At 36.8% G+C, this 25047-nt stretch overlaps 1 protein-coding gene across 4 annotated transcripts in view; it reads right to left on the reverse strand.

The window, feature by feature from the left end:
* The window catches only part of EDA (ectodysplasin A), a 458012-nt gene that overhangs the window by 117188 nt on the left and 315777 nt on the right, over positions 1 to 25047 (reverse strand). For all 4 annotated transcript variants that reach the window (XM_047716098.1, XM_047716097.1, XM_047716096.1 and 1 more), the window contains exon 2: positions 17957 to 18062. In XM_047716098.1, the coding sequence (XP_047572054.1) occupies positions 17957 to 18062 (106 nt within the window). The remainder of the gene's footprint in view (positions 1 to 17956; positions 18063 to 25047) is intronic.

Here is a 25047-nt window from a genome sequence, read left to right on the forward strand (position 1 = left end):
CTGCTGTATGCAGAATAGGTTATATATAAACCTAATGGAAACCATGTGTCAAAAACCACTATTAAACATGCAAATATATATATACATATATATATATATATAATATAAATATAATATCAATAATTACTGTGAATGTATTTTCACCCAATCAAAAGATGTAGGGTGCAAGAATGGATTAGAAAACAAGCCCCATCTATATGCTGCCTACAAGAGACTCATTTTAGACCTAAAGACACCTGCAGATTAGAAGTGAGGGGATAGAGAAACATCTATCATGAAAATGGATATAAAAAAACAGAGTGGTAATAACTTATATTGGACAAACTGACTTTCAAAGACTGTAACAAGAGACAAAGAAGGGAACTATATAATAATAAAGGGGACAATCCAATAAGAAGATATGCCAAATGTAAATATTTATTCACTCAACATGGGAGCCCCCAAGTACATAAAACAATAACAAATATAAAGGAACTGATAATGACATAGTAATAGTAGGGGATTTTAACACACTACTTGCATGAATGGACAGATTAAACATAAGATCAACAAGGAAACAATGTCTTTGAATGACACACTGGACCAGATGGACTTAACAGATATATTCAGAACATTCCATCCTAAAACAGCACAATACATTCTTTCAAGTGCACATGGAACATTCTCCAGAACAGATCACATGTTAGGTCACAAAACAGGCCTCAACAAATTCAAGAATGGAACCACACCATGCACCTTTTCTGACCACAACACTATGAAACTAGAAATTGACCAGAAAAAAACATCTGGAAAGACCACAAACACATGGAGTTTATATAACCTGCTACTAAATAATTAATGGTTCAACCATAAATTAAAAGATACATGAAAAAGATACATACACAAAAAGAATAAATTTTAAAAAATCATGAAAACAGATGAAAATGAAAACACTACAGTCCAAAACACTTGTGAAGCAGCAAAAGTGGTTCTGAGAGGGAAGTTTGTACCAATACGGGCTAACCTTATGGAGCAAGAAAAATCTCAAATAAACAACCTTACACCTAAAGGAGCTAGAAAAAGAATAACACATAAAACCTAAAAGCAGCAGAATGAAGGAAATAATGGTGACTAGAGAAGAAATAAATGATACAGAAACTAAGAAATAATAGAACAGATAAAATGACAGAGGAGCTGGTTCTTTGAAAAGATCAACATAATTGATAACTCTCTACCCAGAATTATAAAAAGAAAAGAAAAAGGACCCAAATAAGTAAAATCACAAATGAGAGAGGAGAAATAATAACCAGTGCCATAGAAATACAAACAATTCTAAGAGAAAATTATGAAAAACTATGTGCCAACAAACTGGACAACCTGGAAGAAATGGATAAATACCTAGAAACATACAAATTACCAAAACCGAAACAGGAAAAATAGAAAATTTGAACAGACTGATTACTAGCAAAGAAACTGAATCAGTAATCAAAATACCCACAACAAAAATAGTCCAGGACCAGATGGCTTCACGGGTGAAGTCTACCAAATATTAGAAGAATTAATACCTATTCCTCTTAAACTATTTCAAAAAAACAGAAAAGGAAGGAAAATTTCCAAAATCATTCTATGAGCAAGCATTTTTTGATAACAAAACTGGATAAAGACCCCAGTAAAAAAAAAAAGAAAAAGAAAAACAACTAACAAACCACAATATCCCTGAACATAGATACAAAAATCCTCAGTAAATACTAGCTACCAAATCAAAAAATACACTAAAAAATATTCTCCACAATCAAGTGGGATTTCTTTCCTGGGCTGCAAATGTGGTCTAATATTCAGGAATCAATCAACTTGATACATCACATTAATAAAAGAAAGAAGAGCCATATAATTCTTTGGATAGATGCAGAAAAAGATTTTGACAAAGTTACAACATCCATTCATGATAAAAACCCTCAACAAAGTAGCTGTAGAGGGGACATACCTCAACATAATAAATGCTGTATATTAAAAAACCATGGCTAGTATCATCCTTAATGGAGAAAAATGGAAAGCTTCTTTGCTAAGCTCAGGAAAAAAACTAGGATATCCGCTCTCACTGCCTTTAGTGAATATAGTACCAGAAGTCCTAGCTACAGAAATCAGACAACAACAGCAACAACAAAAATAAAAGGCATCCCAATCAGCAAGAAAGAAATAAAATTTTAATTATTTGCAGATGACATAATACTCTATATAGAAGAGTGCCTGGGTGGCTCAGTGGCTTAAAGCCTCTGCCTTCAGCTCAGGTCATGATCCCAGGGTCCTGGGATAGAGCCCGGCATTGGGCTTTCTGCTCAGCAGGGAGCCCGCTTCCTCCTCTCTCTCTCTCTGCCTGCCTCTTTGCCTACTTGTGATCTCTCTCGTCAAATAAATAAATAAAATCTTTAAATAAAAAATAATACTCTATATAGAAAACCTGAAAGACTTCACTAAAAATTAGCACCAAAAACTGCTAGAACTGATCAACAAACTCAGTAATTCACAGGATACAAAATCAAAGTACAGAAATCAGTTGCATTTCTATACACCAGTAATGGAGCACCAGAAAAAAGAAATTAAGAAAACAATCCCATTTACAATTGCACCCAAAATAATAAGATACCTAGGAGTAAACCTAATGATATAGGTAAAAGACCTGTATCCTGAAAAATATAAAACACTGATAAAAAATACTGAAGATGAGACAAAGAAATGGAAAGACATTTTATGCTCATGGATTGGAAGATCAAGTATTGTTAAAATGTCTGTGGTACTCAAGGCAATCTACACATTTAAGGCCATACCTATCAAAATACCAACAGCATTTTGTACAGAGCTAGAATAAACAATCCTAAAATTTGTATGGCACCACAAAAAAACCCCGAATAGCCAAAGCAACCTTGAAAAAGAGCAGCAAACCTGGAGGCATCACAGTTCTGGATTTCAAATTGTATGACAAAGCTGTAATAATCAAAACAGGATGATAGTGACACAAAAATAGATACATAGATCAATAAATAGAGCTGAATTGGAACCCAGAAAGGGACCTAAAACTCTGGTCGATTAATCTTTAACATAGCAGGAAAAAAGTAAGTCTCTTCAAAAATGATAGTAAAACTGGACAGCAACATACAAAGGAAAGAAACTGGAGCACTTTCTTATACCACAGACAAAAACAAACACAAAATTGATGAAAGACCTAAATGTGAGTCATGAAACCATGAAAATTCTAGAAAAGAACATAGGAAATAACCTCTTTGACACTAGCCATAGCAACATTTTTCTAGTTATGTCTCCTGAGGGAAGGGTAACAAAAGCAGAAATGAACTATTGGGACTGCATTAAAATAGATAGCTTCTGCATAGCAAAGGAAACGATCAATAAAACTAAAAGGCAACCTAAATAATGGGAGAAAGTATTTGCAAATGACTTATCTGATGAAGGGTTAGTAACCAACATAATATAAACTTATAGCTATAAATAATATATAATATATTATGTATTATATTATATAATATATAAGTATTATATAATGTGTAATAGATATTTATACCTGTGTGTATATACATATATAAGAAATATATAATATATAGATATAAATAAATATAAATGTAACACACAAAAACCAATTAATCCAATTTAAAAATGGGCACAAGACATGAATAGACATTTTTCCAAAAAACACATACAGATGGCCAACCAACAACTCCTCAACATCACTGATCATCAGAGAAATTCAAACCAAAACTATAATGGTATTGGGGCTCCTGGGTGGCTCAGTTGGTTAAGCAACTGCCTTCTGCTCAGGTCATGATCCTGGAGTCTGGGATCGAGTCCCACATGAGGCTCTCTGCTTGCCAGAGAGTCTGTTCCTCCCACTGTCCTCTCTCCTCTCATGCTCTCTCTCTCATTCTCTCTCTCAAATAAATAAATAAAATCTTAAAAAAAAACTATAATGGGGTAGGAGAAGAGTAAATGAAACAAGATGGAATTGGGAGGGAGACAAACCATAAGTGACTCTTAATCTCACAAAACAAACTGAGGGTTGATGGGGGAATGGGGGTTGGGAGGGGGGTGGGATTATGGACACTGGGGAGGGTATGTGCTATGGTGAGTGCTGTGAAGTGTGTAAACCTGGTGATTCACAGACCTGTACCCCTGGGGATAAAAATATATGTTTATAAAAAATAAAATTAATAAAAAAAAACTATAATGGTATCACCTCTCACCTGTCAGAATTGCTAAAATCAACAACACAAAAAACAACAGGTGCTGGTGAGGATGTGGAGAGAGGGGAACCCTCTTGCACTGTTGGTGGGAAGGCAAACTGATACAGCCACTCTGGAAAACTGGACGGAGGTTCCTCAAAAAGTTAAAAATAGAAATAAACTATGATGTAACAATCCCACTACTAGTTATTTGCTCAAAGAATACAAAAATCCTAATCCAAAGGGACACATACACCCCAGTGTTTATAGCAGCCTTATGTACAATAGCCAAATTATGGAAATAGTACAAGTGTCCATCAACTGATGAATGGATAAAGAACACAGATGATACTGGGTGTTATATGCAACTGATGAATCATGAACTCTACCTCTGAAACTAATAATATACTATATATTAACTAACTGAATTTAAATAATGTAAAATTTAAAAAATAACTATAAAAAAAGATAGGTGATAGGGATTAGGGAGGGCACTTGTTATGAGCACCAGGTTATGCATGTAAGTGCTGAATACCAGAAACTAATATTACACTGTTTGTTAACTAACTGGAATTTAAATAAAAATGTAAAAAAAAAGTTAAGTGTAACTGGACCAGATGGACATCACAGATATATACAGAACATTCCATCCCAAAGCAACAGAATACACATTCTTCTCTAGTGCACATGGAACATTCTCCAGAATAGATCACATCCTGGGTCATAAATCAGGTCTCAATTGGTATCAAAAGATTGGGATCATTCCCTGCATATTTTCAGACCATAATGCTCTGAAGCTAGACCTCAATCACAAGAGGAAATTTGGAAAGAATCCAAATACATGGAAACTAAAGAGCATCCTTCTAAAGAATGAATGGGTCAACCAGGAAATTAAACAAGAATTGAAAACATTTATGGAAATAGATAATGAAAACACAATGGTTCAAAATCTGTGGGACACAGCAAAGGCAGTCCTGAGAGGAAAATATATAGCAGAACAAGACTTTCTCAAGAAACAAGAATGGTCTCAAATACACAACATAACCCTACACTTAAAGGAACTGGAGAAAGAACAACAAAGAAAGCCTAAACCCAGCAGGAGAAGAGAAATAATAAAGATCACAGCAGAAATCAATGAAATAGAAAAAAACAAACAAAAAAACTAATAGAATAAATCAACGAAACTAGGAGCTGGATCGTTGAAAGAATTAATAAGATTGATAAACCCCTGGCCAGACTTATCAAAAAGAAAAGAGAAAGGACCCAAATAAATAAAATCATGAAAGAAAGAGGAGAGATCAGAACCAACACCAAAGAAATACAAATAATTATAAGAACATATTATGAGCAACTATACGCTAGAAAATTTGATAATCTGGAAGAAATGGATGCCTTCCTAGAGACGTATAAACTACCAAAACTGAACCAGGAAGAAATAGAAAACCTGAACAGACCCATAAACAGTAAGGAGATTGAAGCAGTCATCAAAAATCTCCCAACAAACAAGAACCCAGGGCCAGACGGCTTCCCAGGGGGAATTCTACCAAACATTTAAAGTAGAATTAATTCCTATTCTCCTGAAACTCTTCCAAAAAATAGAAATGGAAGGAAAACTTCCAAACTCATTTTATGAGGCCAGCATTACCTTGATCCCAAAACCAGACAAGGATCCCACCAAAAAAGAGAATTACAGACCAATATCCTTGATGAACACAGATGCGAAAATTCTCAGCAAAATACTAGCCAATAGGATCCAACAGTACATTAAAAGGGGTATTCACCACGACCAAGTGGGATTTATTCCAGGGCTGCAAGGTTGGTTCAACATCCGCAAATCACTCAATGTGATACAATACATTAATGAAAGAAAGAACAAGAAACATATGATACTCTCAATAGATGCTGAAAAAGCATTTGACTAAGTACAGCATCCTTTCCTGATCAAAGCTCTGCAAAGTGTAGGGACAGCACGTACATACCTCAATATCATCAGAGCCATCTATGAAAAACCCACTGCAAATATCATTCTCAATGGAGAAAAACTGAGAGCTTTTTGGCTAAGGTCAGGAACACTTCAGGGGCAGGGATATCCATCATCACCACTGCTACTCAACATAGTACTAGAAGTCCTAGCCTCAGCAATCAGACAACAAAAAGAAATTAAAGGCATCCAAATTGGCAAAGAAGAAGTCAAACTATCACTCTTTGCACATGATATGACACTATATGTGGAAAACCCAAAAGACTCCACTCCAAATCTACTAGAACTTGTACAGGAATTCAGTAAAGTGTCAGGATATAAAGTCAATGCACAGAAATCAGTTGGATTTTTATACACCAACAATAAGACAGAAGAAAGAGAAATTAAGGAGTTAATCTCATTTACAATTGCACCCAAAACTATAAGATACCTAGGAATAAACCTAACCAAAGAGGCAAAGAATCTATACTCAGAAAACTATAAAGTACTCATGAAAGAAATTGAGGAAGACACAAAGAAATGGAAAAACATTTCATGCTCATGGATTGGAAGAACAAATGTGAAAATGTCTATGCTACCTAAAGCAATCTACACATTTCATGCAATCCCTATCAAAATCCCATCCATTTTTGTTTTCAAAGAAATGGAACAAATAATCCTAAAATTTGTATGGAACCAGAAAAGAACTCAAATAGCCAGAGGAATATTGAAAGAGAAAGCCAAAGTTGGTGGAATCACAATTCCATACTTCAAGCTCTATTACAAAGCTGTCATCATCAAGACAGTATGTTACTGGCACAAAACCAGACACATAGATTAATGGAACAGAATAGAGAGCCCAGAAACAAACCCTCAACTCTATGGTCAACTAATCTTTGACAAAGCAGGAAAGAATGTCCAATGGAATAAAGACAGTCTCTTCAACAAATGGTGTTGCAAAAATTGGACAACCACATGCAGAAAAATGAAACTGGGCCATTTCCTTACACCACACACAAAAATAGACTCAAAATGGATGAAGGACCTCAATGTGAGAAAGGAATCCATCAAAATGCTTGAGGAGAATACAGGCAGCAACCTCTTCGACCTCAGCTGCAGCAACTTCTTCCTAGGAACATCGCCAAAGGCAAAGGAAGCAAGGGCAAAAAATGAACTATTGGGACTTCATCAAGATCAAAAGCTTTTGCACAGCAAAGGAAACAGTTAACAAAACCAAAGACAACTGACAGAATGGGAGAAGATACTTGCAAAGGACATATCAGATAAAGGGCTGGTATCCAAAATCTATAAAGAGCTTAGCAAACTCAACACCCAAAGAACAAATAATCCAATCAAGAAATGGGCAGAGGACGTGAACAGACATTTCTGCAAAGAAGACATCCGGATGGCCAACAGACACATGAAAAAGTGCTCCACATCACTCGGCATCAGGGAAATACAAATCAAAACCACAACGAGATACTACCTCACACCAGTCAGAATGGCTAAAATTAACAAGCCAGGAAATGACATGCTGGTGAGGGGAACCCTCCTACATTGTTGGTGGGAATGCAAGCTGGTGCAACCAATCTGGAAAACAGCATGGAGGTTCCTCAAAAAGTTGAAAATAGAGCTACCCTATGACCCAGCAATTGCACTACTGGGTATTTACCCTAAAGATACTAATGTAGTGATCTGAAGGGGCACGTGCACCCGAACGTTTATAGCAGCAATGTCCACAACAGCCAAACTATGGAAAGAACCTAGATGTCCATCAACAGATGAATGGATAAAGAAGAAGTGGTATATATATACAATGGAATACTATGCAGCCATCAAAAGAAATGAAATCTTGCCATTTGTGATGACGTGGATGGAACTAGAGGGTATTATGCTCAGCGAAATAAGTCAATCGCAGAGAGACAACTTTCATATGATCTCCCTGATATGAGGAAGTGGAGATGCAACATGGGGGATTTGAGGGGTAGGAAAAGAATAAATGAAACAAATGGGATTGGGAAGGAGACAAACCATAAGGGACTCTTTTTTTTAAATTTTTTTTTAAATTTATTTGACAGAGAGAAATCACAAGTAAGCAGAGAGGCAGGTAGAGAGAGAGGAGGAAGCAGGCTCCCCGCCGAGCAGAAAGCCCGACGTGGGGCTCGAACCCAGGACCTGGGATCATGACCCGAGCCGAAGGCAGCGGCTTAACCCACTGAGCCACCCAGGCGCCCCAACCATAAGGGACTCTTAATCTCACAAAACAAACTGAGGGTGGCCGGGAGTAGGAGGGTAGGGAGAGGGTGGTGGGGTTATGGACACTGGGGAAGGTATGTGGTAGGGTGAGTGCTGTGAAGTGTGTAAACCTGGTGATTCACAGACCTGTACCCTGGGGCTAATAATACATCATATGTTAATAAAATTTCAAAAAATGTTTGCCATTGAAAAAAAAAGTTAAGTGTACTCTTTATCCTTTATCTGTTTCACCCATCTGCCCCGTCCACCTCCCCTCCACCAACCACCTGTTTGTTCTGTATATAAAAGCATCGTTTTTTGTCTCTTTCCTTTTTACAGTTTTTTGTTTCTTAACTTCCACATGAGTGAAATCATATAGTATTTGTCTTTCTCTGACTTATATCATTTAGCATTATACCCTCTAGATCCATCCATGTTGTTACAAATGGCAAAATTTCATTATTTTTGTGGTTGAGTAATATTCCATTGTGTATATATACCACACCTTTTTAAAATCTATTCATTTTCTTATTATTATTCAGATTTCCTTTTTCTCCATATCCGTGGTAACAGTTTTTATTTTTTTTGTTTTTTATTTTAACTATTCTGACAAGTATAAAATGATATTTATTGTCACTTTAATTTGCAATACCCTAATGATTAGTGATGTTGAGCATCTTTGCATGTGTGTTGGCCATCTGTATGTCTTCTTTGAAAAATGTTTAAGCAGGTCCTCTGCTCATTTAAAATTAGATTACTTTTTGGTGTTGAGTTCTATGATGTCTTCATACATTTTAGATATTAACCCTTTATTGGACATATTGTTTGGAAATATCTACTCTTATTCAGTACATTGCCTTTTTTGTTGATGGTTTCTTTCACTATGCAAAGGCTTTCAATTTTGGTATAGTCCTAGTATTTTAATTTAGCTTTTGTTTCCCTTGTCAGAGGAGACATATCTGGAAAATGTTTCTATGGCAGAAAATGTTTCATTGGCAGAAATTACTGCCTATGTTTCCTTCAAGAAATTTTACAATTTCATGTCTCATATTTAGATCTTTAATCCATTTTCAGTTTTTTTGCTGTGTATGGTGTAGGAAAGTGGTCCAGTTTTTTCTTTTGCATGTACCTGTCCAATTTTCCCAACACAATTTGTTGAAGAAACCGTATACCCCACTGTATATTCTTGCCTCTTTTGTAGTAGACCAGGAAAGCTTGGGTTTATTTCTGGACTCTCTATTCTGTTTCATTGACTTATGTGTCTATTTTTGTACCAGTACCATACTGTTTTGATTATTGCAGCTATGTACTATATCTTGAAATCTGGGATTGAGATGCTTCCAGCTTTGTTGTTCTTTTTCAAGATTGTTTTAGTTTTTTGAGGTCTTTTGTGATTCCAGAAAAATTTTAGGATTATTTGTTCTAGTTCTGTGAAAAATTTTGTTGGTATTTTGATAGGGATTGCACTGAATTTCTAGATAACTTTGGGCAGCATTGACATTTTAACAATTTTGTTCTTCCAATCTGTGAGCATGGAATATATTTCCATTTGCTTGTGTTACCCTCATTTCTTTTTTACCAATGTTTTATAGTTTTTGGAGTATAGGTTTTTCACCTCCTTCATTAAGTTTATTCCTAGGTACTTAATTATTATTGGTGCAGTTACAAATGGGATTGCTTTCTTAATTTTTCTACTATTTCATTGTTAGTGTATAGAAATGCAACAGGTTTCTTTACATTGATTTCGTACCCTGCAACTTTGCTGAATTCATTTATCAGTTGTGGCATGTTTTTGGTGGAGTCTTTCAGGTTTTTGTATATAGTATCATGTCATCCTCAAATAGCAAAAGTTTTACTTCTTGGCTGATTTGGATACCTTTCATTTCTTTTTGTTGTCTGATAGCTATGGCTAGGACTTCCAGTACTACCTTGAAGAAAAGTGGTGAGAGTGTACATACTTGTTTTGTTCCTAATCTTAGAAGAAAAGCACAGTTTTTCCCCATTGAGAATGATATTAGCTGTGGGTTTTTCATATATGGCCTTCATTATGTTGAGGTATGTTCTCTCTAAACCTACTTTGTTGAGAGTTTTTAATCATGAATGGATGTTGTACTTTGTCAAAAGCTTTTTCTGCATTGATTTTTATTTTTTTTCTTTTCTGTTGTTAATGTGATGTATCACATTGTTTAATTTATGAATATTGAACCACACTAGGATCCCTGGAATAAAATCCACTCGATTATGATGAATGAGTTTTTGGATGTGTTGTTTTATTTGGTTTGCTAATATTTTGAAGATTTTTGTGTCTGTGTTCATCAGTCTATTGGCCTGTAGTTTTCTTTCCTTTTTTTAAAATAAAGATTTAATTTATTTATCTGACAGAGATCACAAGTAGGCAGAGAGAGAGAGAAAGAAGGGGAAGCAGACTCCCCGCTGAGCAGAGAGTCCAATGTGGGGCTCTATCCCAGGACCCTGGGATCATGACCTGAGCCAAAGGCAGAGGCTTAACCCACTGAGCCACCCAGGCGCCCCTGTAGTTTTCTTTTTTTTGATGTGCCTCTTTCTGGTTTGGGTATCAGGAAAACGTTGGCCTTATACAATTAATTTGGAAGCTTTCCTTTCTCTTTATTTTTTGGGAATAGTTTAAGAGGATAGGTACTGGGGCGCCTGGGTGGCTCAGTGGGTTAAGGCCTCTGCCTTCGGCTTAGGTCATAGTCCCAGGGTCCTGGGATTGAGCCCCGCATCAGGCTCTCTGCTCGGCGGGGAGACTGCTTTCCCCCTCTCTCCCTACTTGTGATCTCTGTCAAATGAATAAATGAAATCTTAAAAAAAAAAAAAAGAGAGGACAGGTACTAACTCTTCTTTAAATGTTTGGCAGAATTTACCTGTTAAGTCCTTTGGTCCTGGACTTTTGTTTGTTGGGAGTTTCTTTTTTTGTTGTTGTTAATTACTGACTCAATTTCGTTGCTACTAATTAGTTTATCCAAATTTTGTAACACCTCCTTTTTCAGTTTTTTTTAATGATTTTTATTTATTTATTTGACAGAGAGACAGAGAGAGAGCGCAAGTAGGCAGAGAAGCAGGCAGAGGGAGGGGAGAAGCAGACTCCCCACTGAGCAGGGAGCCCGATGTGGGACTTGATCCCAGGACCCTGGGATCATAACCTGAGCTAAAGGCAGCTGCTTAACCGAATAAGCAACTCAGGCAACCCTTCTTTTTTTCAGTTTTTAAGGTTATATGTTTCTAGGAATTTATCCTAGAAATTTCTTCTAGGTTGTTCAATTGTTGGCATATAATTTTTCATAATATTCTCTTATAATTGTTTGTATTGCTCTGGCGCTGGCTGTTATTTGTCCTTCATTTCTGATTTTATTTATTTAAGTAATTTCTCTCTCTTTCTCTCTCTCTCTTTGGTGAGTTTGGCTAAAGGTTTATCACTTTTGTTTACCTTTTTAAAAATTATTATGTTCACTTAGTCACCATATCATTAGTTTTTGATGTGGTGTTCAAGGATTCATTAGTTGCTTATAACACCCAGTGCTCATCACAACATGCCCTGCTTAATACCCATCACCCAGTTACCCATCTCCCTCTCCCTTCTGTAACCCTCAGTTTGTTTCCCAGAGTCCAAAGTCTCTCATGGTTTGTCTCTTTCTCTGATTCCTTCCCATTCAGTTTTCCTCCCTTCCCCTGTTCCTCTGTCCTAGTCCTTATGTTCCACATATGAATAAAAACATATGATAACTGTCTCTCTCTGATTGACTTATTTCACTTAGCATAACCTCCAGTTCCATGTTATCTGTTCAGAGAATGAGCTCCTAGTTTCAGCAATCTGTTCTATTATTTCTTCAGCCTCTATTTCATTTATTTCTGCTCTAATCTTTATTATTTCCATCCTTCTACTGACTTTGGGCTCTATTTGTTTTTATTTTTCTTGCTCCTTTAGGTTAAAGTTTAGGTTGTTTATTTGAGATTTTTCTTGCTTCTTGATGCAGCCCTATATTCCTATAATCTTCCCTCTTAGAATAGTTTTTGCTGCATCCTAACAATTTTGGATCATTGTTTTTCCATTTTCATATGTCTTAATGTATTTTTTTGATTTCCTCAAGAAATCATTCATTGTTTAGAAGCACGTTATTTAACCTCCATGTATTTGTGTTCTTTCTAGATTTTTTTCTTATGATTGATTTCTGGTTTCATACCATTGTGGTAAAAAAATATGCACAATATGATTTCAATATTTTAAAACTTACTGAGATTGGTTTTGTGGCCTAACATGTTATCTATTCTGGAGAATGTGCATTTGAAAAGAATGTGCATTCTGCTGTTTTAGGATGGGATGTTCTAAATATATTGGTTAGGTCCATTTGGTCCAGTGTGTCATTGAAAGCCACTGTTTCCTTGTTGATTTTCGGTTTGGATGACCTATCCATTGATGTAAGTGGAGTGTTAAAGTCCTCTGTTATTATTGTATTACTGTCAGTTTCTTTTTTTATATCTTTTAATAATTCCCTTTTATATTTAGATAGTCTTATCTTGGGTCCATAAATATTTAGAATTGTTATATCCTCTTGTTGGATTGCTTCCTTTATCATTATGTGGTGTCCTTTTTTTTAACAAGTTTTCTTTCTTTGTTTCTTCATTTTTTTGTTTGTTTCTTTCTTTTAAAAGAATTATTTATTTATTTGAGAGAGAGAGAGAGCACGGGCGCACATGGAGAAGTTAAAGGAGAAGCAGACTCCCCACTGAGCAGGGAGCCCAATGTGAGGCTTGATCCCAGGACCCTGTGATCATGACTTGAGCTGAAGGCAGACGCTCAGCTGACTGAGCCACCCAGGTGTCCCTGTGTAGTGTCCTGTTTCTTGTTACAATCTTTGTCTTTAAGTCTGATATATCTGATAGAACTATTGATACCTCAGTTCCCTCTTTGCTTCCATTGGTATGGCAAATGTTTTTCCATCCCTCCACTTTCAATCTGCATGAGTCTTTAGGTCTGAAATTAGTCTCTTGTAGGCAGCATTGCCTTTTTATCCATTCAGTCACCTATGTCTTATGATTAGAGCATTTAGTCCACTTACATTCAAAATAATTATAAATGGTGTATACTTAGTACCATTTTGTTACTTGTATTATGTTTTTTAGTTATTTTATTTATCTATGTATTTAGTTTTTTTTTAAACATTTTATTAATTTATTTGACAGAGAGAGATCACAAGTAGGCAGAGAGGCAGGCAGAGAGAGAGGAGGAAGCAGGCTCTTCACGGAGCAGAGAGCCCGATGCGGGGCTCGATCCCAGGACCCTGGGACCATGACCTGAGCTGAAGGCAGAAGCTCTAACCCACTGAGCCACCCAGGCGCCCCTATGTATTTAGTTTTTTAAAAAAGATTTTATTTATTCATTTTAGAGAGAAAGCAAGAGCAAGCACAGGAGTGGAGGGAGGGTCAGAGGGACAATCAGATTCCCCACTGACTGGGGAGCATGATGCAGTGCTTGATCCCAGGACCTTGAGATCATGCCTTGAACAGAAGTCAGATGCTCAACAGACTGAGCCACTCAGGTGCCCCATCTTTAGTTCTTTTCCTTTCCTTTCTTCTCTTGTTCTTTTCCCTTGTGGTTGATTACTTTATTTAGTGATGTGCTTGGATCCCTTTCTCTATATTTTGTGTATCTATTATAGGTTTTTGATTTTTGGTTACCATTATGCTCATATAAAGCATCTTATGCATACAGCAGCCTATATTCAGTTGATAGTCACTTAAGTTTAGACTCATTCTAAACCTTATGCCCCTCCATTTTCACCTGACTGAATTTTTTATTCTTTCTCTGTACCACTTTACCCTGTATTTCCTCTGTTTTTTCTTACCTCAGAAATGGCAGTTCTACTAGTCTAGTACCTTAAGTCCAAAACTGTGGCATCATCCTGGGCTTTTCTCTGTCTTTCATACTACTTATCTAATCAATCTGACAATCCTGTCAGCTATTCTTTTGAAATCTACCCAGAATCTGACCACTATCTCACCACTCACATGGTCCCCATCTTGGTCTAAAGCAACCTCATCTTTTCCCTGGATTATTGGTATACTCCCCTAACAGGTCATCCTGCTTCTGTTCTTTCTCTCTGCATCTATTTTCTCATTTGATTTTTTATTGATTTTTATTTGAATTCCAGTACAGTTAATATACAATATTATATCAGTTTCAGGTGTACAATACAGTGATCAATAATTCCATACCTCACCTGGTGCTTATCATGGCAAATGCCCTCTTTAATCCCCATTTTCCCAAACGTCTACCCTGTAGTAACCATCACATTGTTCTCTATTGTCTGTTTCTTAGTTTGTCTCTTGTTTTTCCTTTGCTCATTTGTTTTTTTTCTTAAATTTCACATATGAGTGAAATCATATGGCATTTTTCTTTCTCTGACTTATTTCACTTAGCATTATACTCTCTAGCTCCAGCCGCATCATTGCAAATGGCAAGATTTCATCACTTTTATTGCTGAATAATATTCCACTGTATATATACCACATCTTTTTTATCCACTCATCAACTGATGGACAATTGGGTTGTTGCCATATCTTGGCTGCTGTGAATAATGCTGCTGTAAACATAGTGTCCTTGTATTTTTTGAATTAGTGTTCTTGTATTCTTTGGGAAAATACCCCATAGTGGGATTGCTGGATCATAGGGTAATTCTATTTTTAACATTCTGAGGAATCTCCATACTAATTGCCACAGTAGCTGCACCAGTTTGCATTCCCACCAAAATTGCCTGCAGCTATTTTCAATACCTCAGAAAGAGATATTATGTTAAAACAGAGGCCAGACCTGTCGAGTCTCTGCTCAAAATCCTCCAATTGGTCCCTATTTACATAGTATAAATATCAGAGTACTTACCTTGTCCTACAAGGGTCTATATTGACTTTGCCCACTGCTCTCATGTCCTTCCTACACTTTCTTGCTCACTTTGCTCCTAGCCACACTGATCTTTCTAGAACGTACCAAGAAAATTTCTGCTACAGAGCATTTGTACTTACTATTTCTTCCCTCTCTTCTCCTCCTCAAAATATACACGGGGCCCATACCTTCGTTTCATTCCAAACTCTTCTCAAATGCTCCCTTATTGGAGGGATCTTCCCTGATAACTTCCCAGCACACAACACACTTTCTTTCCCATTTTCCCTGCTATATTTCCTTCCACAACATTTACCACCACCAAATTTATTTATTTATTGCCTATTTTTTTTACACTGTAAGTTAAGCTCATTGAGGGCAAAAAGAAACATCTATTGAGGGTCTCCTATGTGCCAGGTCATTTTCTAGGCCATGGGGATATAAAAGTGAACCAAACAGATAATGCCACTATCCTGGCATTTCCATTATATAATTATAATAAGCTGCTATATTTTCTCAGTAAGTATTTGATGAATGCATTGAATAAATATAGCATACACTCAATAGAGTAATAGGAATGGCTCAAATTTAAAGAAAAGAAATGGTTCTGTAGCTTCCCAGGTGAAAGGCTAGAAATTTATTTGAATCCCAGGACCTCTAGACATTCTATACTCCTACTTCTAAGGTCTCTTGGGTTCCTCTTAAGTATACTGTTTAAAGAAAAATATCTGAAAGACATCCAAATAAGTAAGGAAGAAGCCAAGCTTTCACTCTTTGCAGAAGACATGACACTCTCTGTAGAAAACCCAAAAGACTCCACCAAAAAATTGATAGAAAGATTCATGCATTCAGTACAGTGTCAGGATATAAAATCAACATACCAGAATCTGTTGCATTTCTATACTCCAATAATGAAGTGCCAGAAAGAGAAATCAAGGAGTAGATCCCATTTACCATTGCATCTAAAATCATAAGACACCTCGGAATAAACCTAACCAAAGTGGTAATAGATCTGTACTCTGAAAACTATGAAACACTGATGAAAGAAGCTGAAGATGACACAAAGAAGTGGAAAAAAATGTTCCATGCTCATGGATTGGAAGAAAAAATATTGTTAAAATGTCTGTACTACCCAAAGCAATCTACACATTCAGTGCAACCCCTATCAAAATACCACGAGCATTTTTCACAGAGCTAGAACAAACAATCCTAAAATTTGTATGGAACCACAAAAGATCCCAAATAGCCAAAGCAATGCTGAAAAAGAATCCAAAGCAATGTTGAAAAAGAAACCAAAGCTGGAGGCATCACAGTCCCAGACTTCAAGCTGTATTACAAAGCTGTAATCATCAACACAGCATGGTACTGGTACAAAAATGGACGCATAGATCAATGGAACAGAACAGAGGTCCCACAACTATCTGGTCAACTAATCCTCCATAAAGCAGGAAAGAATATCCAATGGCAAAAGGACAGTCTCTTCAACAAAGGGTGCTGGGAAAACTGGACAGCAACACACAGAAGAATGAAACTGGGCCACTTTCTTACACCCACACACAAAAATAAATTCAAGGGGTGCCTGGGTGGCTCAGTCAGTTAAATGTCTGCCTTTGGCTCAGTTCGTGATCCCGGGGTCCTGGGATTGAGCCCCACATCGGGAATCCCTGCTCAGCAGGAAGTCTGCAGCTCCCTCTCCCTCTGTTGCTGCCCCTGCTTGTGTTCTCTCTGTCTCTCTGTCAAATAAGTAAATAAAACCTTTAAAAAATAAAATAAATTCAAAATGGATGAAAAACCTAAATGTATTTTGCTGGTGATATTTTGATAGGGGTAGACAGACACATCCTGTCTTTAAATCCAGATGGCTTTGCAGCAGTCCAGAGCTCTGCGTTCCACAAATTCCTGTCCAAGGAGGTACATTCTGTCATTTGACAGAGTGATGTTGAAATAGCATCCAAAGACCCTGCCCAGGAGCTAGTGCAGCATTTTGTTATACCCCGCAAAGTGCATAGCTAGTCAATTCAAAATTGTTTCACCCTCAGTAAGAAGGGTTCTAATGGCACATCATAAACTTTCTGACAGGGAAATCAACATCATCAACTTTCATTACAAACACCAACAATTTGCCAGGTACTGGGATAGATTCTACAGTAATATAAAGATAAATGAGCCCCTACCCTCAAGGAGTTTACAGATGAGTTCGAAGTTCTAATTCATATTTGAGAATGGTAGCTCATACCAACATTGACATGATTACCATTGGGATTAACACACCATGTTAAGTGCCACCATGACATTCTGTCAATTTCAAGAATAGGACTGAATCTTCTTGGTGGCCTTAGTAGATAGATATGGGGTGTCCCCAGGAGAGGTGAGGTCCTTATGGAGTGTGATCTTGAGAGATATAAATGCTACCATGGCTCTCAGATACACTTGAAAGGACTGAAAATATCTGGAGTTGGAGGAGAGAGGATCCTTGTATAGTCAGTTTTGTGTCAAGCTATATGGACTGATTTGTAGTTTAGGCTGGAAAAAAAATTCTGTGACCTTTGGTCAATGGACAATATGTGAGATAGTGAAGCACACGTGAGAAGGCAGTGCTCAAAAGGGTACTCCTCATTTATCATAACATGTGATAAAAGATCACCCAAACAGACTTACCATCCGCACCTTCACTGCTTTTGCTTCTTTTATTGCGGCGAACACGCCTACTTTCCTCTTCAGAGTATGATTTTTCTTCAGGGAAGAAGAAATTCAGAAGGGCCATCTACAAACATAAAAAGGAGATGAGTTAAAGGTTGACCCCCATCAGCCAGAGCCAACATAAAAAACTGGCTTTCCTGTCATATGATCTCCCTGATATGAGGAAGTGGAGATGCAACATAGGGGGTTTGGGGGGTAGGAAAAAAATAAGTGAAACAAGATGGGATCGGGAGGGAGACAAACCATAAGAGACAATCTCACAAAACAAACTGAGGGTTGCTGTGGGGAGGGGGGTTGGGAGAGGGTGGTGGGGTTATGGACATTGGGGAAGGTATGTGCTATGGTGAGTGCTATGAAGTGTGTAAACCTGGCGATTCACAGACCTGTACCCCTGGGGCTAAAAATACATTATATATTTATAAAAAAATAAAAAATAATAATTAAAACAAAACAAAACAAAAAAACTGGCTTTCTGTAGACAGTCTAACTTAACCTGAAATCAGTGTACCTGAAACCTGAACCCATCTTCTCCTCCACTGTACAAATACATTTAATTTTTTGGAGCATAGCTTAGCTTTATTTTTATTGTAAAACTTTAAATAATATTAAAAATAAAGAATAAAGTAAAAATCACAAGAATCTCATCTCTCCTAGATAACCACCATTATATTTCTATACATATATTTTTTACATAAGTGAGATTATTTTCATTTGGTTTTATACTTTTTATACCCTGTTTTCTTCATTCAAAATATATATTTTCTATGGTCCAAGTAATCTGTGTCTTCATGTTTAATGACTATATTGTATTTCATGATAAGGATGTACCATCATTCCCACCAGTTGTTATTATTATTATTATTTAACACATAGTGTAGAATTGGTCTCAGGAGAATTTAGTGATTCAGCACTTACATATAATATCCAGTGCTCATCCCAACAAGTTCCCTCTTTAGTGCCCATCACCCATTTAGCCCATCCCCCCACTGACCTCCCCTCAGTCTGTTCTCTATCACTTTGAATTTCTTATGGTTCGCCTTCCTCTCCGTTTTTATCTTATTTTTCCTTCCCTTCCCCTGTGTTCATCTGTTTTGATTCTTAAACTCCACATATGAGTGCAATCATATGACATTTGTCTGACTGACTTATTAATACACTGTAGTTCCATCCCCGTTGCTGCAAATGGCAAGCTTTCATTCTTTTTGATTGCTGAGTAATATTTCATTGAATATATATACCACATCTTCTTTGTCCATTTATCAGTCAATGGACATTTGGACTCTTTCCATAATTTGGCTTTGTTGATAGTGCTGCTATAAACACTGCTAAAACACAGGGTGCATGTGCCCCTTTGAATCAGCACTTTTGTATCCTTTGGATAAATACCTAGTAATACAATTGCTGGGTGGTAGGGGAGTTCTATTTTTAACTTTTTTTTAAAGATTTTATTTATTTATTTGACAGACAGAGATTATAAGTAGGTAGAGAGGCAGTCAGAAAGGAGGAAGCAGGCTCCCCGCTGAGCAGAGAGCCCGATGTGGGGCTCGATCCCAGGACCCTGGGATTGCTCGATCCCAGGACCCTGGGATCATGACCTGAGCCGAAGGCAGAGGCTTTAACCCACTGAGCCACCCAGGCGCCCCTATTTTTAACTTTTTGAGGAGCCTCCATACTGTTTTCCAGAGTGGCTCTACAAGTTTGCATTCCCACAAATTGTGCAAAAGGGTTCCTCTTTCTCTGCATCCTGGCCAACATCTGTTGTTTACTATACTGTTAATTTTAGCCATTCAGAAGAGGTGTGAGGTTGTATCTCATTGTGGTTTTGATTTGTATTTCCCTGATGATGAGTGATGTTGAGCATCTTTTCATGTGTTTGTTAGCTGTCTTGAAATCTTCTTTGGTGAAATGTCTGCTCATGTCTTCCACTCATTTCTTAACTGGATTTTCTTATTTTGGGGGTATTAAGTTTGATAAGTTCTTTCTAGGTTTTGGATACTAGCCCTTTATCAGATATATCATTTGCAAATATGTTGTCCCATTCCACTGGTTGCCTTTTAGTTTTATTGATTGTTTCCTTTGCTGTGAAGAAGCTTTTTATCTTGATGAGGTCCCAATAGTTCATTTTTGCTTTTGTTTCTCTTGCCTCCAGAGACATGTTTAGTAAGAATTTGCTGTGGCCAGGGTCGAAGAGTTGGTGCCTGTTTTCTCCTCTAGGATTTTGATGGTTCCCTGTTTTACATTTAGGTTTTTCATCCATTTTGAATTTATTTTATTTTTTAAAGGTTTTATTTACTTATTTGACAGAGAGACAGAGAGAACACAAGCAGGGGCAGCAACAGAGGGAGAGGGAGCTGCAGACTTCCTGCTGAGCAGGGATTCCCGATGTGGGGCTCAATCCCAGGACCCCGGGATCACGAACTGAGCCAAAGGCAGACATTTAACTGACTGAGCCACCCAGGCACCCCTTGAATTTATTTTTGTGTGTGGGTGTAAGAAAGTGGCCCAGTTTCATTCTTCTGTGTGTTGCTGTCCAGTTTTCCCAGCACCCTTTGTTGAAGAGACTGTCCTTTTGCCATTGGATATTCTTTCCTGCTTTATGGAGGATTAGTTGACCAGATAGTTGTGGGACCTCTGTTCTGTTCCATTGATCTATGCGTCCATTTTTGTACCAGTACCATGCTGTGTTGATGATTACAGCTTTGTAATACAGCTTGAAGTCTGGGACTGTGATGCCTCCAGCTTTGGTTTCTTTTTCAACATTGCTTTGGATTCTTTTTCAGCATTGCTTTGGCTATTTGGGATCTTTTGTGGTTCCATACAAATTTTAGGATTGTTTGTTCTAGCTCTGTGAAAAATGCTCGTGGTATTTTGATAGGGGTTGCACTGAATGTGTAGATTGCTTTGGGTAGTACAGACATTTTAACAATATTTTTTCTTCCAATCCATGAGCATGGAACATTTTTTTCCACTTCTTTGTGTCATCTTCAGCTTCTTTCATCAGTGTTTCATAGTTTTCAGAGTACAGATCTATTACCACTTTGGTTAGGTTTATTCCGAGGTGTCTTATGATTTTAGATGCAATGGTAAATGGGATCTACTCCTTGATTTCTCTTTCTGGCACTTCATTATTGGAGTATAGAAATGCAACAGATTCTGGTATGTTGATTTTATATCCTGACACTGTACTGAATGCATGAATCTTTCTATCAATTTTTTGGTGGAGTCTTTTGGGTTTTCTACAGAGAGTGTCATGTCTTCTGCAAAGAGTGAAAGCTTGGCTTCTTCCCTGCCCATTTGGATGCCATTTATTTATTTATTTATTTATTTATTTACTGATGTTGTTTTCCAATTGATGAGGCTAGGACTTCCAGTATTATGTTGACAGCATTGATGGGAATAGACATCCCTGTTGTATTCCTTACCTTAGGGGAAAAGCTCTCAGTTTTTCCCCATTGAGGTTGATGTTAGCTGTGGTTCTTATATGGCCTTTATTATGTTGAGCTATGTTCCTTCTACATCTACTTTCTTGAGGGGTTTTATCAAGAAAGTATGCTGTACTTTGTCAAATGTTTTATCTGCATCTATTGAGAGGATCACATGGCTCTTGTACTTTCTTTTATTAATGTACTGTGTCACATTGATTGATTTGTGGATGTGAAACCAGAGTTGCAGTCCAAGGATAAATCCCATTTGGTCATGGTGAGTAATCTTTTTAATGTACTGTTGGATCCTATTGGCTAGTATCATGTTGATAATTTTTGCATCCATGTTCATCATAGATCTGTACTCAGTGGGGTCCTTGGTTTGGGAACCAACGCAATGTTGCCCTCCTAGAGTGAGTTTGGAAGTTTTTCTTCCATTTCTATTTTTTTGAACAGCTTCAGAAAAATAGGTATCAATTCTTCTTTAAGTATTTGGTAAAATTCCCCTGGGAAGCCACCTGGACTCTTGTTTGTTGGGAGATTTTTGATTACTGCTTCAATTTCTTTGCTGGTTATGGGTCTGTTCAAATTTTCAATTTCCTCCTGTTACAGTTTTGGTAGTGTATATGTTTCTAGGAATTTATCCATTTTTTCCAGATTGTCCAATTTGTTGGTATATATTTGCTCATAATATTCTCTTATAATTTCTTGTATTTCTATGGTGTTTGTTCTGATCTTTCTTCTTTCATTTGTGATTTTATTCATTTGGGTCTTTTCTCTTTTCTTTTTGATACTCTGGCTAGGAGGTTATCAGTTCTGTTAATTCTTTCAAATAACCAGCTCCTAGTTTCATTGATTTGTCATACCGTTGTTTTTTAAAAAATTTCTGTATCATTTATTTCTGCTCTAATCTTAGTTATTTCCCTTCTGCTGGTTTTGGGCTTTATTTGTTGTTCTTTTTCCAGCTCTTTAAGTTGTAAGGTTAGATTGTGTATTTGAGACTTTTCTTGCTTCTTGAGGAAGTCCTGTATTGCTATATACTTTCCTCTTAGGACTACCTTTGTTGTATCCCAAAAGTTGGGAGTGTTGTGTTTTCATATTCATTTTCATCCATGTATTGTTGTATTTCATCTTTAATTTCCTAGTTAGCCCATTCATTCTTTAGTAGAGTGTTCTTTAACCTCCATATTTATGGTCTTTCCAATTTTTTTCTTGTGGTTGACTTCAAATTTCATAGTGGTGTGATCTAAAAATGTTGAAGGTATGATCTCAGTATTTTTGTACTGGTGAGGCTTGATATTTGACCCAGCATGTGATCTCTTCTAGATAATGTCTTATGTGCACTTGAAAAGAATGTGTATTCTGCTGCTTCAGGATGGATTGGTCTGCATATAGCTGTTAAATCCGTTTGGTCTGGTGTGCCATTCCAAGTCATTGTTTCCTTGTTGATTTTCTGCTTAGATGATCTCCCCATTAATATAAGTCCAATACTATCATTGTATTATTATCAGTGTGTTTCCTTAAGTTTGTTATTAATTGATTTAAATATTTGGGTGCTCCCAAGTTGGAGGCATAAATATTTAGAATCATTAGATTTTCTTGTTGGATAGACCCCCTTATTATGACATAGTGCCCTTCTTCATTTCTTATTACAGTCTTTGGTTTAAAATCTAATTTGTCTGATTAAGTGTGGCTACTCCAGATTTCTTTTGATATCCATTACCATGAGAGATAATTCTTCACACCCTCACTTTCAATCTGGAGATGTCTCTGGGTCTAAAATCGGTCTTTTGTAAGCAGTATATTGATGGGTCTTGTTTTTCTTTTAAATCCATTCTGATACCCTATATCTTTTGATTGGAGCATTTAGTCCATTTACAGAGTAATCATTGATATGAATTTACTGCCGTTGTTTTACCTGTGAAGCCACTGTTCCTGTAGATTATCCCTGTTCCTTTCTAATCTTTGTTGCTTTTGATCTTTCTTTCCCTCTCAAATTGTCTCCTTTAATGTTTCTTGCAGAGTTGGTTTAGTCTCCACAAAATCCCTTAGTTTTTGCTTGTTCTGGAAACTATATTTCCTTCTATTCTGAATGACAGTCTTGCTGGACATAGTATTCTTCACAGCATATTTTTCCCATTTAGCATGTTAAATATATCATACCACTTTCTTCTGGCCTGCCATGTTTCTGTGGAGAGGTCTGCTGCTAACCTTATGTGTCTATCCTTGTGGCTAATGATCTTTTGTCCCTAGCTGCTTTCAGAATTCTACTTTTTGTATTTTGTAAATTTCAGTATATCTTGGTGTTGACCTATTTTTGTTGATTTTTTAAGGGAAGTTCCCTGTGACTCTTGGACTTGAATGCTTGCTTCCTTCCCCAGATTAGGGAAGTTTTCAGCTATAATTTGTTCAAATAAACCTTCTTCCTCCTTTCCTACCCTTCTTCTGGGACTCCTATGATATGGATATTATTGTGCTTTGTGGAATTGGTGAGTTCCCTAAATCTATGTTCATGATCTAATAGGGGCTTTCCCTCTTCTTTTCAGCTCCATTATTTTCCATAATTTTATCTTCTTTCTGTCACCTATTTGTTCCTCTACTTCTCCCATCCTCATTGTGATTACATCCAGTTGATTTTTCATCTTAGTTATACCATTTTGTATTTTGGTCTGATTAGTTTTTAGGTCTTTTATCTCTGCACCCAGGGTTTCTCTGGTGTCTTCTATGCTTCTTTCAAGCCTGGCTAGTAGTCTTATGACAGTTTTTCTAAATTCTTATTCAGATATATTGCTTATGTCTATTTTGAGGAAATCCCTGGCTGTGATTTCTTCTTGATCTATCTTTTGAGAATTCCTCCATCTTGTCATTACATCTAGGTTTCTGCTTTCTGTGTGTTATGAAAGCTCATTATATTTTCTGCTCTTGAGAGTAATACTATATTAAGAAGGTGTCATACACAGTCCAGGGCCTGGCTCTTCAGGATATGTTTCTGGTGTATGCTGTGCGCATGTTGCTGTTGTCTTTTGGCTACTCTTTTCTACAGTTCAGTCCTGTGCAGAGTTCCTCCTTGCAGTTGGTGTTTGGACTTTTAAATAGGTGTCCTCTAATTTTTTGTTAGGATAGGTCTGATTAAAAAAAAAACCAAACCTTGATCCAAGAAAAAAGGAAAAAGGAACAAAACATCAAACAAACAGACAAACAAAAAACTCTAAGCCTGATTCCAAAGAAAAAGAAACAAGGAGAAAAGAAAAGAAAAAAAGGAGCTTGATCCAAAAAAAAAAAAAGAGAGAGAAAAGGAAAGAAACCAACAAATGAACAAAAAACCTAGAAGCCTGATTCCAAAGAAGAAAGAAAAAAAAAAGAGAAAAAAAAAGGAAAAAAGAAAGGCAATAAAGAACTTTTTTAAAAAGGGGGGAAAAAAAAGAAAAAGAAAGGAAAAAAAAAGAAAAAAAAAAGAAGCCTGGCCCTATTTCCACCAGAAGTAAAACTGACAATTTTGAGTACTCTATGATCAGTAGACTTATATGTGTGGGGGGGCCTGTGTTGGTCTTGTGCGGCAGAAGCCTGCTATGCTGCCTCATAGTCAGAACTGCCCTAGCAAAGATGCTTCTGTAGGGTGAAGGGGTC

This window comes from Lutra lutra, chromosome X (assembly GCF_902655055.1).
Source record: "Lutra lutra chromosome X, mLutLut1.2, whole genome shotgun sequence".
NCBI classification, from domain to species: domain Eukaryota; kingdom Metazoa; phylum Chordata; class Mammalia; order Carnivora; family Mustelidae; genus Lutra; species Lutra lutra.